The sequence below is a fragment of the Perna viridis genome, chromosome 6, assembly GCF_037379345.1.
Source record: "Perna viridis isolate PV_CMFRI_1.1 ecotype Kerala chromosome 6, ASM3737934v1, whole genome shotgun sequence".
NCBI lineage: Eukaryota > Metazoa > Mollusca > Bivalvia > Mytilida > Mytilidae > Perna > Perna viridis.
This window is the reverse complement of record NC_142450.1, coordinates 30,213,265-30,227,417: the sequence shown is the minus strand read 5'-3', so window position 1 is coordinate 30,227,417 and position 14,153 is coordinate 30,213,265. Positions and strand designations below refer to the sequence as shown.

The 14,153-nt window shown below is 32.9% G+C and overlaps 1 protein-coding gene across 2 annotated transcripts in view; it reads left to right on the top strand.

The window, feature by feature from the left end:
• Positions 1-3,630: 3,630 nt before the first annotated feature.
• LOC148614494 (uncharacterized) overlaps positions 3,631-14,153 on the top strand; it is a 39,128-nt gene continuing 28,605 nt past the window's right edge. The window contains exon 1 of one of the 2 annotated variants that reach the window (XM_088588596.1): positions 3,631-3,801. In XM_088588596.1, coding sequence (XP_088444722.1) covers positions 3,669-3,801 — 133 coding nt within the window. In that variant the 5' untranslated portion in view covers positions 3,631-3,668. The remainder of the gene's footprint in view (positions 3,802-14,153) is intronic. The other variant, XM_088588597.1, reaches the window with a different exon arrangement.

Genomic DNA, 14,153 nt, shown 5'->3' with positions numbered 1-14,153 from the left:
AGTATCTGTATATTTCTATGTATTTATCCGAATAAACCAGTCATTCAGTGTCGATATATTCAAGTTGTCTACTAATGCTTTATTCTTAGACACATAATAAACCATTTGATGGTAAGCTAGAAATGAATATCCTGCGAAATTATAAATAGTCATCAATCATAACAATGAAATATAAAGAGGAAGGCTGAGTACCAATGAGAAGACATGCAGGCCCATTTACAAAAAGAGACAGTGGTTCCGATCAAGAAACTGGTATGAAGAAAGGGGTTCCAGACAATTAATTGCCACTCACGTTTGTTTTTGTCAATTCTTTAATAAAAGGATAGCATAACCCCCGAAACTATCTGATGGATCACCTAATCCCTTGTTAATCTGTTTCTTTTGAAATTTTGTATTTAAAATTTTTTACAGGGTAGGCTTATCTATAACGTTTTGGAGTTAAAAATGGACCACGACAATAAAAACAAACTTTTTTTTAATTCTAGCCCGAATTTCTAGTTCAACATTTTAAATAAAAAAAAATATTGGTTTCTTTATGAAATTTTCAATCATGTTTCAGATATCTCTTACTGTGTTTTTGTTTTCAGGGGTCTAAGGGCCAAATGTCCCCCCCCCCCAAAAAAAAAAAATTAAAAGAATCGACTATTCTATTTTTTGTCCGTATTACATTCTGCCTGCGTTTTTCAATCAGATTTCAGATACTTTTTACCGTTTTTTGAGTTATAAGGGGTAAAAATCTTTTTTATTGGATTCCTTATAAAACACCTGCCTGCGATTTTCAATCAGATTTCAGATATTTCTTAGCGTTTTCGAGTAAAAAGGGTCAAAGATGCCACACCCACTATAGTCACGTAAAATATGGCGTATGTAGATTGAAATCAAAGTACTGAAGTACTGAGTTAATGAAGCCTTCATAGTTTGTTCTGTTTCTCACTGCACAATCATATTTCTAATCATAAAAACGATTGTAATATTTTAAACTAGGGAAAGTAATAATTTTACCATTCTTTCTTTTAGAAGAAATTTTTTTTCAAAGACCGTTTATTAGCTGAGCAGCCATGGCTTCTTCAGTTGACAAGACGAATGGCGGAAAATGACTCACAATATTTTCTTACTTTTCACACACACATATTTGACGATACACATTTAAAATACACATGTTAATTCACTCTTCCATGTTCGTTTTGCTTCACTACATATCTTTTGCTGTTACTTATCATAGAATTGAAGCAAATATTTATACAACTCCAAGTTCTCCATTAGTCATACATGGACAAAGACTCTTTAGTTAAACCACTGTTGAATCCTGTGTTCCTGTGTCAAAGTATGTAAATTTGCCATTTTTTTGGTGTCTAATTATTTTCAAAATAAATTATGGCCATACAATCAGACCAAAGCATCAACATAGTAGTTCACCCAAAAACCAAGGTTCTTTCACTTCTACTAGATAGAGTTACTAACAGAGTCATAAAATGGGGCAGTCCTGAGAGACACAAAAAGGGTATTCAAGATTGTGATAGAAACAATCTGTATTTTTATGTCATTCAAACAACTTGTATCTTTCAGTACTAATGGACCCCGTATATTTGTTTAATGGCTAAATCAGATAACTAGCAAATCCCATCCCTATCAAATGCAATGCTGTCAAAATATTCTAAATAAACAGAAATTGAAAACTTTTGTTAAATAACATTTTTACTATCTATTCTAAACTTAGACAAAAACAAGTACGTTACACAGTTTTCAACATGTGTTGTTAATTGTAAATATGTGTATATGTATTAAGACGACGAACAATGATATGAATACATCAATTGAAACTAGGTTTTTGTACTGTTTACAAGTAACACATTGTAAACAAGTCTTATCTTTAAAAAAAAAGATAGCCAACACAATAAAATTTGTTCTTTTTACTTATAATTTTCTACATTTCATTCTGGAAATAACTGCGTCGGAAAAAAAATACATGTTACAAGTATTTGTTGGTACATACAATGTATGTATAGCATGCAATACCTATACTTTAGCTGTTGTTGCATAATTATATACTGATTCAAAAAGTTCAAACCTTCTTAAGTTTGTAACATGAATATAATCATACTTTACACAGCAAAAAATGGTAAATTATCAGGACTATGAGATCATGATAAATGCATACCTATTTATCATAAACTAACAGAGTACAAGGAACATTTTACAAGTATTGTACATCAATGATATGAAAAAAAATAATCAGGATTAATACAGAAGATTTGACATGATGCTCGTTCGCAAATAGTATCTGTAATGATAGAATTGTGTCTACATTAGGGAGTGCTTTCGTGCAGTAACCCACCTCATTTAATCAAACCATTTCCCGTTTGGCGTTTCCTTCAGCTTCAGAAACTTTTCTTCTAAGGTCACGTGAGATATTCATACGCATGAGATGGCCGGTGACTGTAACATTTTTTCACCACGTGATCAAGAAACAAGTCATTAAATGGTGCGTAAATATTACACAGATTTCTAAATAAAATGGAAGACGCGAAATTTTCCTTGCATGCTGTTTGATAAACTATCAATTTTATGGCTATTTTTACTCCTTTCCAATTCACGTTTCATTCTTTTCCATTCACAATGGTATTGATCGCGGATGCATGTGAGTGCTACCGAAAATTATGATATTTAGCAAGATTTTCATGCGATGCCTAGGTCTTTCTACACGTTTACGAAATCGCAAACAGTTAGAGTGGGGAGATGCTCTCGGACCCACGTGGGGTCTGGGAGTAGGCCAGAGCGTCAACACAGCAGCCCAGCCGCTAGTAGGACATACTCTGACTGAGTTGTTCGGTCAGATATCCCGAAGGCTGGGCTCCGCTACCTTCTACTACTAACTGGCATTACTAACAGATTCCCCATAAGGGGCGGTCGTGCGAGATCCGTAAGGATAGTCAAGACCGTAAAAACCCCAAATCATCATCATCATCATCGCGGATGCCTAGGGCAATTTCCGCCACTGTCGTGGCTTCATTGACAAAAAACATCCTTTGTTCGCTGAGTAATCACTTCTACCATTAGCGGTGTATGAATTATACAGAGATTAGTAACACGTCCATGAACCCCTATATACCCCTTTTCTATCACCTTTCAATGTAACTGCACAATATCATCATAGGAACATATATATATATGAACTGTAAAGAATGTCTATAATCTTTCCACTTTTACCTGGTTTAATAGGACGATTTTCTATATAATATACATCTTTATGGAATTTATTAAACCAAAGAACGGAAATTAAGCCATGTAACATCGATACTGTAGAATTAATACACATTGTAGAACCGCGGGAGATTAATTATTGAATAGGGAAGACAAACAGCTGGAAACATATTACAAACATAATGGGAAAAAATGACCTTAGATCTTTGATATACTTTTTTCTCGAAACCTTTCAAGACGATTATCAATTTTGTCGAAATTGTTTTATAGAAAGATTCACTTTCATTTATGTGCTTTTCTCATACCAATTTTGAAATTGTTCAGATTCTGTTTGTTCTTTGAAGGAAATATGTTTAATGTACAATATCATTTATTCACATGGGAAAACATCGGATTTTAATATCACTTTCTATCCACGGTTATCAAACCCAGAGCAACTTACTCCATTCAGTAACAAACATCACATAATGTCAGAGGACACGAATAGTCAGGCAGAAACATCACGAAATGTGTTTAAAGAGCAGTTTACGGCTCAATTTGTGTTATTCAAAAAGGGACGGTATTCGTTTTATGATTTCGGGAAGGATAGGAAGAACTTACGTAAGTTTAATTATAACTCTCTATAAAACGTGTGATGTTTTTGTCATCAAACTTTGCTCAAAGACGATTATTTGTTTTTTTAATTTTACATGAACACATGATTTCAGTAACAAATGAGAAGACTTGACTTCTTTTAATAGATACCATCACCAAAGACTAAGATATTCTCCTTTCCCTAAATAGAACTCTGGGAATTTGGGAAGAGACATGATTGTTCTGAAGAAAGTAAGACCATTTGCAGTTAAAAATTACCCCAAAGTCACTTTATCATCAAATGAACAAAACTAAATTGAAACGTTCTAACTTGTATATGTTTAAACAACAGCGAGAGGGGAATCCTCCTTAAACAAAATACTGACAGTACACTCAACTAAATTCAACCCCTCTCCAAAACGCTGATGTTTATGTTGTTAACTCATTCGACATAGTTAGGCCGACACAGCCAACAATAACCCGTCATTAGTAGCGACAAATATCGAGAAAATCTTATCTATTTCCGACAGTTCATTTTTCATCTGTATTTCTTAGAAAGATCAAAAGTTTATATTTTTAGGTCTATCTTTTTTATCTAATAAAATACGTAAATAATTTATTGGCATTACAAAAAGAAACTGTGTCTAGCAAGTTCAATTTTACGTTATGTGAAAAAATCGACCAATGTTTTGATTGGAAAAAAGACTTCCTGATATGGTTAATTCCATTATTTATTCGTATGTTTCGGCATAGTAACATCTCAATTCAATCCTAAAATAAATAACAAACTATTTATTCAAAATACAGATCGATATATCATTTATCTTGCTTTTTGATATAGTGAATCATGAGAAATCCTGTATTTATCGTAGTGTCATACTAAACTAGTTTTGTCCTACTTCCGAAATAACTAATCGATCAACTGATCATCGACCATTTATCAATCACAGTTAAATATTAATCATTTGATTTGCTTCGTTAATAAAACGCTTATCGATCTAACTCTCTAAAGAATTTGGTCGATGGGGTTGATTATTAAACAGTAATAAATGTTTAACGGTTATTAATCGGAATCCACATTTTTTCCTTAAGTAAAATAGTAAAAAAAATAATTTGTCTGAAAAAAAAACACAACAAAACTACTTGTCCATTTATCAGCAACTAAATCATCAAAAGTAATTTATTTCAAAGATTAGATCAGTTTAATAGATTAGTTGTCAGACATACAGATATTTTGTATTTGTAGTTTAGGTCGCGGAATTACTTATTGGTCGTTATATACTTTGCATCTATTAAAAATTTAATTTCAGATGTCACGCGCTTTCTGATTGGATAACAAAAATTGTCCATCATTTCATAGACTGTAACGCCATCAACATTTGTTTATTAAATGATTTACTCTTTTGAATTTTGGTAATATAATGAAGGTGAAACCCTTTAACGCTTCCGAAGAAACATTAATAAAAAAAAAACAACTGATAATTGTTGTCAGCTCTGATTTGATGATTTAAACATATTTTATTCAATAAAAAAATTGAATGGAATTGGATAGCAAGGCCTCTCCATACAAAGCAACATACAACAGTCAGATAGAAGATATTCACATGACTTGAAAACACACACACTCTCACACACACACACATATATGTAATAGTACATTGATTGATGATTATATTCAAGCACTTTAAATTTAAATTAACAATTTACTCTAAAAAAATTATAATGGTAATTCTCTGTGCAATTTAAATTACAAATGCACAACTTTTCCATTGTCTTTAAATTAAACTCTTTGTTTATTTCAGTATATGTTATTAATATACATTTTTGTAAACATTGATGGATAAAGTTCAAAGATTGAAAAAATTATTAACTCGATCTTGACAAAATAAGTATTTTCTGCATATTTCATGTGTACTAGGCATCATGCACCCATCCCTTCATTAAGGAAGATGGAATTGATTTGAAATGATTTTAAATATCTAGCAATAATTAAATTAAAGTGCATGATAAATATATCATTTATAATGCTGACGAATAGATACTTAAATTAGTATTTTTTTTTTATAAAATCAATATTATTATATTTTATGAAAAGTTTAATGTCTGTCAGCAATATAATGTTAAGGTCTAAGCAGACAGACTGCAGTGACCTCCTGTGGAGAGCATGATAATTGCAAGATAACAAGAAATGATGATTATCTTCAATGTGGTCCCTACAGTGCGGCCAGTTTTGGTTATCAGTCAATTGATGAAGAAACAAATTTTGATGAAGATTGCTTGCTTCATTCCTCAAGCTCTGATATGATATATCACACTTATAACCTTCAAGTATGGTAAATTTTGTAATGATACATATTTGTCCTAAAGCATTTTACTAATTGTCATGGTCTGATATGTCTATTGGCCGAAATGTCCAGCATTCATAAGGAATTATTGGTTGTCATAGTCCGAAATGTCTTTTGGTCGAATCGTCCAGCACTGGTTAACATTATGTTTCTTATAATTTGCGAAACTTCTTAAAAGATTTCTTTTATTACATTTAGTTTCGCTTCATTCTGTTTAATTTTGTATAGTTAAATCTTGTTTTTATAACGATTTGATTCATTTATTTAATTGATTCGTTTCGATTCTTTCTTTTATCGATTATTTTCGTTTCGTTTTGATTCGTTCTCGTTTCGCAATTTTTATGACCCGAGAATTATGGGTAATATTGATTACGTAATTTTCGTAAACATTTACGCACCATACTGCATACTATAAGGCCAACCCTATCTTGGGAAAGCTATGATTCGATTTGTATTTAATTATCGAAACTGGTAAATATTTTCCGAGACTGGTTTGATTCTCAGTCGCACACATACAAGTAAACGCAAATGAAGCTGCCATTATGCTGTTTTTCAGCTCCTGAAAATGCAGATGCAAACCGGATATCGATGCTTTTTGTTGCCATAAGAATACAGAACCAAGTTGATAATACAAGCATAAACGCTCGCTTCGGGAGCGTATAAACTAAGTCAAAACCGGATATACGTTATTGGTTCGATTGTTGTGGTCCGAAATGTCTTGGGGTCGTTTTGGCAATCGTATGGCATTATGGGTAATGGTATTTTCGTAAACATTTGAGCGCCTTCTGTTGACTGTTTTGACAATCGACATCTTGGAAAAAATATGATATGTTTTGAACTTAATCAAAAATGCTACTTAGACTGGTTCTGTTCTCAATCACATTTTTCGAAGAGTACGAAAATGAAGCTGCCATTATTACTGTTTTTAAGTTCCCGAGTTTACATGCACAAACCGGATATTTATGCCTTCTCTGCCCATAAGTATATATACCCAGTTGATAATACAGCCATTTACGCCCTCTTTGGGAGCGTATTAAAATTAAATCATAATAAAAGGATGTGATATTTTTTCGGGTTATTTGACTTTGCTATTCCCGTGGTGCATAATTGAAAAAAAAACGCAGGTTTTTTAGTGTGCTCCACGTGATTAAGATTATTTCTTCATAGACCGAAAAAAATATTAGTCATACTTTAAATAGTGTCGGTATTCTGTGTTATTTACTTCCGTTTCGTATTTGGATTAAAAACATGTCCTGCAACTTTGTACAAATTTCAAACATTTGTTGTAAATGTTTCCGTGTCTATAAAATACAAAAGTTTCAATATGTTGTACACGTGTTTCAAGGAGTAACCTCTCATCAGCAACGTTAAATCAAATTAATCAAAATATTAGTTGTATTAGGATGAACGCTTAGTTCTCCTTCTTCCTCTCAACTTCATGCACTTTGAACACACGGCACAATCTTCTTGTCCTTTAATTTATTTTGTAAATCTCTCGTAAGCATTAAAGTTTGATTAAAAGTTCTATGATCTGCTTTTGCCTTTCATATGGCAATAAATGTAATCTTATGTTTCAAATATATTTGAGTAATTTTTTGTATAATTTCAAAATAAATGAAAGGGAAAAGTAATTTCCGTGCTCTATTCCAGTCGTAGTTAATACTAAATATACCAATCATTTACATGTACATTGCAAATTTTGATGTATTGTACACGTGTTTCAAGGAGCTACCTCTCTTTCACCAGCAGCCTGACAATCAAATACATAGGAAGATGTAAATCCAAAAAATAATTGTATGAAAAAAGTACTCAAAACCAAAAGTATCGAAATAGGAAGCCAAATCCATCACAAGGGGTCCTACCATGTGCAAGTCTCAGTGTTTTAGACACTATGAAATTTTTAATACTGCAAATTTGGATAAATATGATAAAATCTTATTTAATTCGGGGTCAAAAAAGTCTGACCACCTGCTTGGTGAATACCCGCGGGGACCTTTGGTCACCAAAGGTGGCATCGACCCGTCAGTAAATGAGTCTTTGTAAAAAGGAAAATCCACTAAAATATTTTTTCCGTATTATAATTTCCTTCTCACTTTTTTTCTAGTTTTTGTTTGTTTAAATATTTCATTCGATGTGTTCCTATTAACTACGAACTTGACTTTTAAAACTCACCGTAAAATGTCATCCTACTTTCGATACCTCCGAATCAGTTCTGTTCCTTGGGATGTATACTATATTATTGTCAACCTCATAAGCAGGTAAATTCAATTTGAATTCTAAAAACTTCCTTGCACACAAAATATAAAATTGAAGATGTGGTATGATTGCTAATGAGATAGTCTTCCACCAAAAAATTAAACTTCTATAGGTAACCAGAGCATTTTTATTCTATCGTCTTGCAAATAGAAGGGTGTATCTTAGGGAGGTATACCTAGGTTAAGGGACACAACCCTTACAAATCATTTGAACGTTTGTATTCGGCATTTTACATCAATCTCACGTAAGCGTCAAAGTAACTTGGACTAATTTCATTCTGTTTCAAATGAAAGCTTGATAGGTTTTGATGAAATTGAATATGATACAAATATATAACTGATTTCAAGAGTTATGTCCCTTACCCTAGGTCTACCTCCTTGAATTAGCTGATTGATTGTTGGGATTTAACGTCCGAGCAGCAATATTTCAGCTATATTCAGACGACCTTGAATTAGCAAAGATGATATGATTTATAATCTTAATGTTAAAATTATTTTAAAGGAAATTTTGACATTAAACTATACACGTTACAGTTACGAGCGTAACGAAAAAAGACTCTTTCCAGGAAGATAATTAGAGGGAAAATACTCTTTACAAATGTAATGATTTTTTTTTCAACTTTTTTTTTAAATTACAAGAAAACCCCTGATTTTCTGTTTAGGATATGATAGATTGTGGGATAAGAATATTCTTTTTAAAAAATAAAGACATTTTATAGACTTTTTTCAATTGTACACGTGAGAAGAAAAACTACACTATATAACCTATATCAAGTCTTGTAAATAGTCTCCAACATCGCCAAATCAGGTTTGCTGACCTTTGTTTTTTTTTAAATCAAATGTCTACAGTATGTTCGTCTAACATCGTTTATGAGAAAAATCAGGAAATTCTTTAGACACAAATATTAAGTTATAATCTACTTTTCAGTGTCTTGAATTAGGACACTTTACACCCGATGAACTGACTTAATTTAATAGTACATGTACTAAATATATGATAATATCACAAAACATTTTTGATGAAATGTCTATAAAAGTTTTAATAGCAGAGCAATTAAGACAGACCTAGTAGATTAAAATTCAAAGTTATTTTAGAGTTATTTGGACTGTAGTTTTTTGTACTTGCATATTTAATGTAATATTAATCACTGCTTTCTTGTATATACATAGGTAAACATCGAGTATCCTTTAACTCGAACGGTTCAACACCAGGAGTAATTAGAGATCAGCGACGTATCACGAGTCGTCTTATAAGCGCAGACGAACATCCTTCACACCCAACAGAAATTTCCAAATTTAGAATACCCAAGGGGATCAAATGAGAAATTTTGAAACCATTTTGAACAGTAAACTAGTAAAATAAAAAAATATTGACTTAAAGTTGTGGTGTGGTGTTAAATAAAGTAAAATATCTTGAATTAATTGATTTGGTGAATGCTTTTATGTCTGTTGTTGAGTCTAAAACTGATGGTCTAGATGCAATTATGTTACGAGTGAATAAGTTTGTACTGATAAATTGAAAAATTTGGAGGTATTGCTTTTGGATTAAAAAATGAATGTGATAGATATGCTCAAGTAATGGATACAGACAGTTAACTAGTCTCTCGGTCTAAAATATCTAAAACCCTGTTTGTCACATGATTATTTGAAGTTTTCTCAAAATTATAACTACATTCTCCTGAATGGAGTATTTAATGGGAGAACTAGTAATGATAAAGATTTTGTTGAAGTTTTAAGTGATTAACATGGTCCCTATGATAACTTTGTCAACTTTGCAAAATGTTTACCCCAGTATGACATGCTGTATAACCGAAATAGTATGGACACTGTGAAAACAAATTATGGAAACCAGTTGTTAGATTTTCGTAGAAATAATATTTTGTTTGTATTAAACGGGAGAGTTAACGGTGATAAAACTGATAAATTTACTTGCATGCAATCAAGTGTTTTAGATTATTGTATGTGCTCTGTTGATTTTTTTGCTATTTATTGATACTTTGTATGTTCTAGATTTCTCATCATTATACTCCGACGGTCACTGCCCCATATCCTTGTTTCTTAATATCACAGCTCCCATCCACCCCTTATAAAAAGAAGCGGTTTTGGATGGTAGTTTTATTGGAAAGAAAATTAGGAAATGGGACAGTGATAAAGTCGACCAATAGGCCAAAAAATGTGTGTTTACGGTCACCCTACCGACCCTACCTTTTTTATCGGCAATTTTTCTGAAATTCCGGAAATTTCCGCCTTTTCCGTCACCGGTTCCGGTATTTATCGTATTAAACAACAATGGCGGCCTCCAGTGCCAGCACTGTCAGCAATTTAAAATGAAAACTAGCTGATAGACAGGCATGTGCACCATTACAGTGTCCTTTTTTTCTCTCTTTTAAGCTTATTAGTCAAGAAACTACAATTGTACTCCCCCACCCTCCAAACCCCCCCCGACCTATCAACCCTGTTTCTTTTCAGCATGTGACAGTAAACACACATATATTTTGCAATATAAAGAATGCATAAATGTTCTTAAGTGTAATAAAGTAATTGAAGAACTGTGTCACATTGATACAAGAGCTCTTACACAGCAGCATGTTAAAGACTTGGTAAACGATAGCAATGTCATACTTCTTAAACCTGCTGAACGCGTGCTTGGCATGTACAATCCGAAATGTTTACCGAAAAATCGTAATAATCCAAAAGACAACAAGCTTCGTTTTAACTAAGAGTGTTGGGAAAAGCGGAAGGCATTCCGTACAGCCAAAAGACGTCACAAGAATTTTAAAATAATAAGAATGACCTTAAAACAAAGGAAAAGCATATAAATGTGAAATGAATAAAGCTATGGTTGAACACCTACGTCAAAAGAGAAAGAAATTGAAATCCATTAGAAGCAGCAAAACAAAAGAATAATAGGACATATTGAAAACTTAATGCCGTAGAGAGATTTCTGAAATTTCCCTAGATGCACTATTTAGCTTTAAAAAATGAACAGAAAGATGAAGGACAAAATATAATTTTTTATCATGATGAGAACGAATCTAATGCTATCTTAAATGATGAGATTTCGTAGATGGAATGTAAAATTTTATTAGGATTTGAAAAATGGAAAAGCCTGTGGCGATGATCAAATTGTTAATGATTATATTAAAACAACATGTAATTTCCTTACGCCAATTTATTTGAAACTGCTTGATATTGTATTTTAATCAAGAATAGTACCCGAGAGTTGGTTAGTTGGGAATATTTTCCCATTTTAAAAAAACAAGGGAGCAAAAATAAATCCAAAACATTATACTATTGCTATTTTGAGCTGTATGAACTATTTACGTTCATACTAAATGCCAGACTGAACACTTTTTTTTAAGAATTATCTTTTACTTAATGAAAAACAGTTTGGATCCAGGCATTGGTATTCTACTGTTGATAGTATTTTTACTTTATATCTGATGTATGAAATGCCAAGAAAAAAAAAAGAAAAAAGCTTTCCTGTGCGTTCATTGATTTTAAAAAGGCATTCGATACTGTTTGGCGTCCGGGCTATGATCGATATTGCTTGATACATCTATTGATGGAAATGTGTTCAATGTTATTGTGAATATGTATAGTGATATAAAATCTAGAATCCTTGACTGCTTAGAATACTCAGACTGTTCCACTTATAACACAGGAGATAGACAGGGAGAAAATTTATTCCCTGTTCTGTTTTCTTTATTTCACCCCAATTGTGCATCCAAACCGTGGTTATGAGATAGAGTCGCATGATGCCAAACGCTACTTTTCAATAACAATTTCCTACTCATGTATGACATAACGACGTGTGATAAATCCGTTTTCTCCTATATCAACAATATCGTGTGTAGGAGAAAAAAAGCCTGACTTGTTTGTTTAATCTTAAATATGGAGTTAAAGCATGTGCTTCCATCAGTTTCCACGCATGGCATAGTAATCACAGATGGGACAAAGATAAGCTTGACTTATGCATACTAACTTAATAATCAATACAGGATTATTTGATCAAAACATTGTCATTTGAGTATACATGTAATTTGATTGAAAACAAATTAATTGGAGTAACTCGGCTGAAAAGGAATGCTTTCACCAAGAGGAATGAAAGAAAAACAGTATAAAAAGGTCTGAACCTGACAGCAGATCGGACACTCTGTTGTCTTGTACGAATGTGGTGTCCCCAGATGGGAATGTTAGCACACTCACATGTGGTATGGAAAGTGCCCCGACCAATTCAACTAAAAGTACCCAATCACACGTTCAGTCTGCAGACCATCTATTCCAGTACAAACATTCTGACTATTTCAAAATTATCAAACCATGTTCCATCACTTCAAATGATATATTTGACTACAACGATGACGAACCACATTGTACCATATCTAAATGTGGTATTAAAATTGCGAAACATGCAACATATTTATAACCGACTCTTACTTCCCCAGTTCCCTTACAAACAAAACCTTCCATACAAGAAGTCACGATGATTTAAGGTTCAAATTAACAAACTTAATATATGGATTAGAATGCAACTTATCTGGTTTAGTATATGTTGGAGAAACGCAAGAACGATTAAACAAAAGAATGTGCGGTCATCGTTCGGGAATTAACACCACCGAATTCCCGACAGTTTATCAACAATTTAATCAACAAAATTATTCAATCCTATCTATGAAAGTTCATATTTGAGAAAAAATTTACCATCCTACGAACAGTCCCATTCTAAGTTAAAACCATCGTAGGGAAAGAGAGGAATACTGGATACGCAGACTAGGTACTGCAATACCTTACGGATGCAATGACAACATCAAAAGTATAGGAAAGCTTTCAAGCCAATATAACAATAGCATAAATATGATGAATTTTTTTGACAAAAATTCAAGACGGGAAAGGAGTCATGGCCATCGACACTATACGTCACCTAAGTTACATGATGTCTCCATAGATGGTCTCCTTCCTTTCATACAAAAAACCTCCTGGACTTCATTACATTTGAACCAAACTTTATTCTATACCTCTCACTTTGCAAAACAAGTCTTGACACTCCTGTTTCTGACCCCACCACATCATTATACAGACTTGTTGCCATCATTTTGGATATTGGTTTCCACAGACTCTTTAAACCAGTTTGTGTGAAAAGTCAAGATGAAGAAAAACGATCATTTGTTCCACTACCGTTTGTCAACGAAGGTATAGATGCAATTAATTTGGCTAACATCCTCGATCACAAAAACGTTATCAACAAATTCCCCCATATTTCAAAGACAAATCCATGCCAATTATTTCATATTCCTATACTTCACCCATCCAAAATTTTCAATTATAAGTCTATTGCAGAACCTCGAGATTCAGGACTTCAAGGCTAAACCACCTGACTGTTCTTGTAAAAACTCGCCATTCAAATTATGGTCCTTCTGGTCACGTTGTTACGGGGGATTTAACCATCATCGAAAACGAATCTGTGCGTAATATCCTTTCTAAAGGTCCCAAGTACCGTGAACCACGCTCCATAAATTGGAATTATAACTTTAAAGTTCTTATGGATGCTGTCGAGGACTATGCAAGAAAATGGATAAAACGAGAACAAGAAGACATTGATTCTCTGTCAGAGTGGTGAGGTCTTTAATTATAAAACGAATGAAAGTTTTAAGTAGGTAAATGAGTGCCAAGGCTACATCGGTTTTCAAAGACCCCGATGTAGTAAAAACATTGTCTACTATACATGACAAATATGTTGTCTTACTAGCAGAAAAAGCCCAAAACAACATTGTTTTTG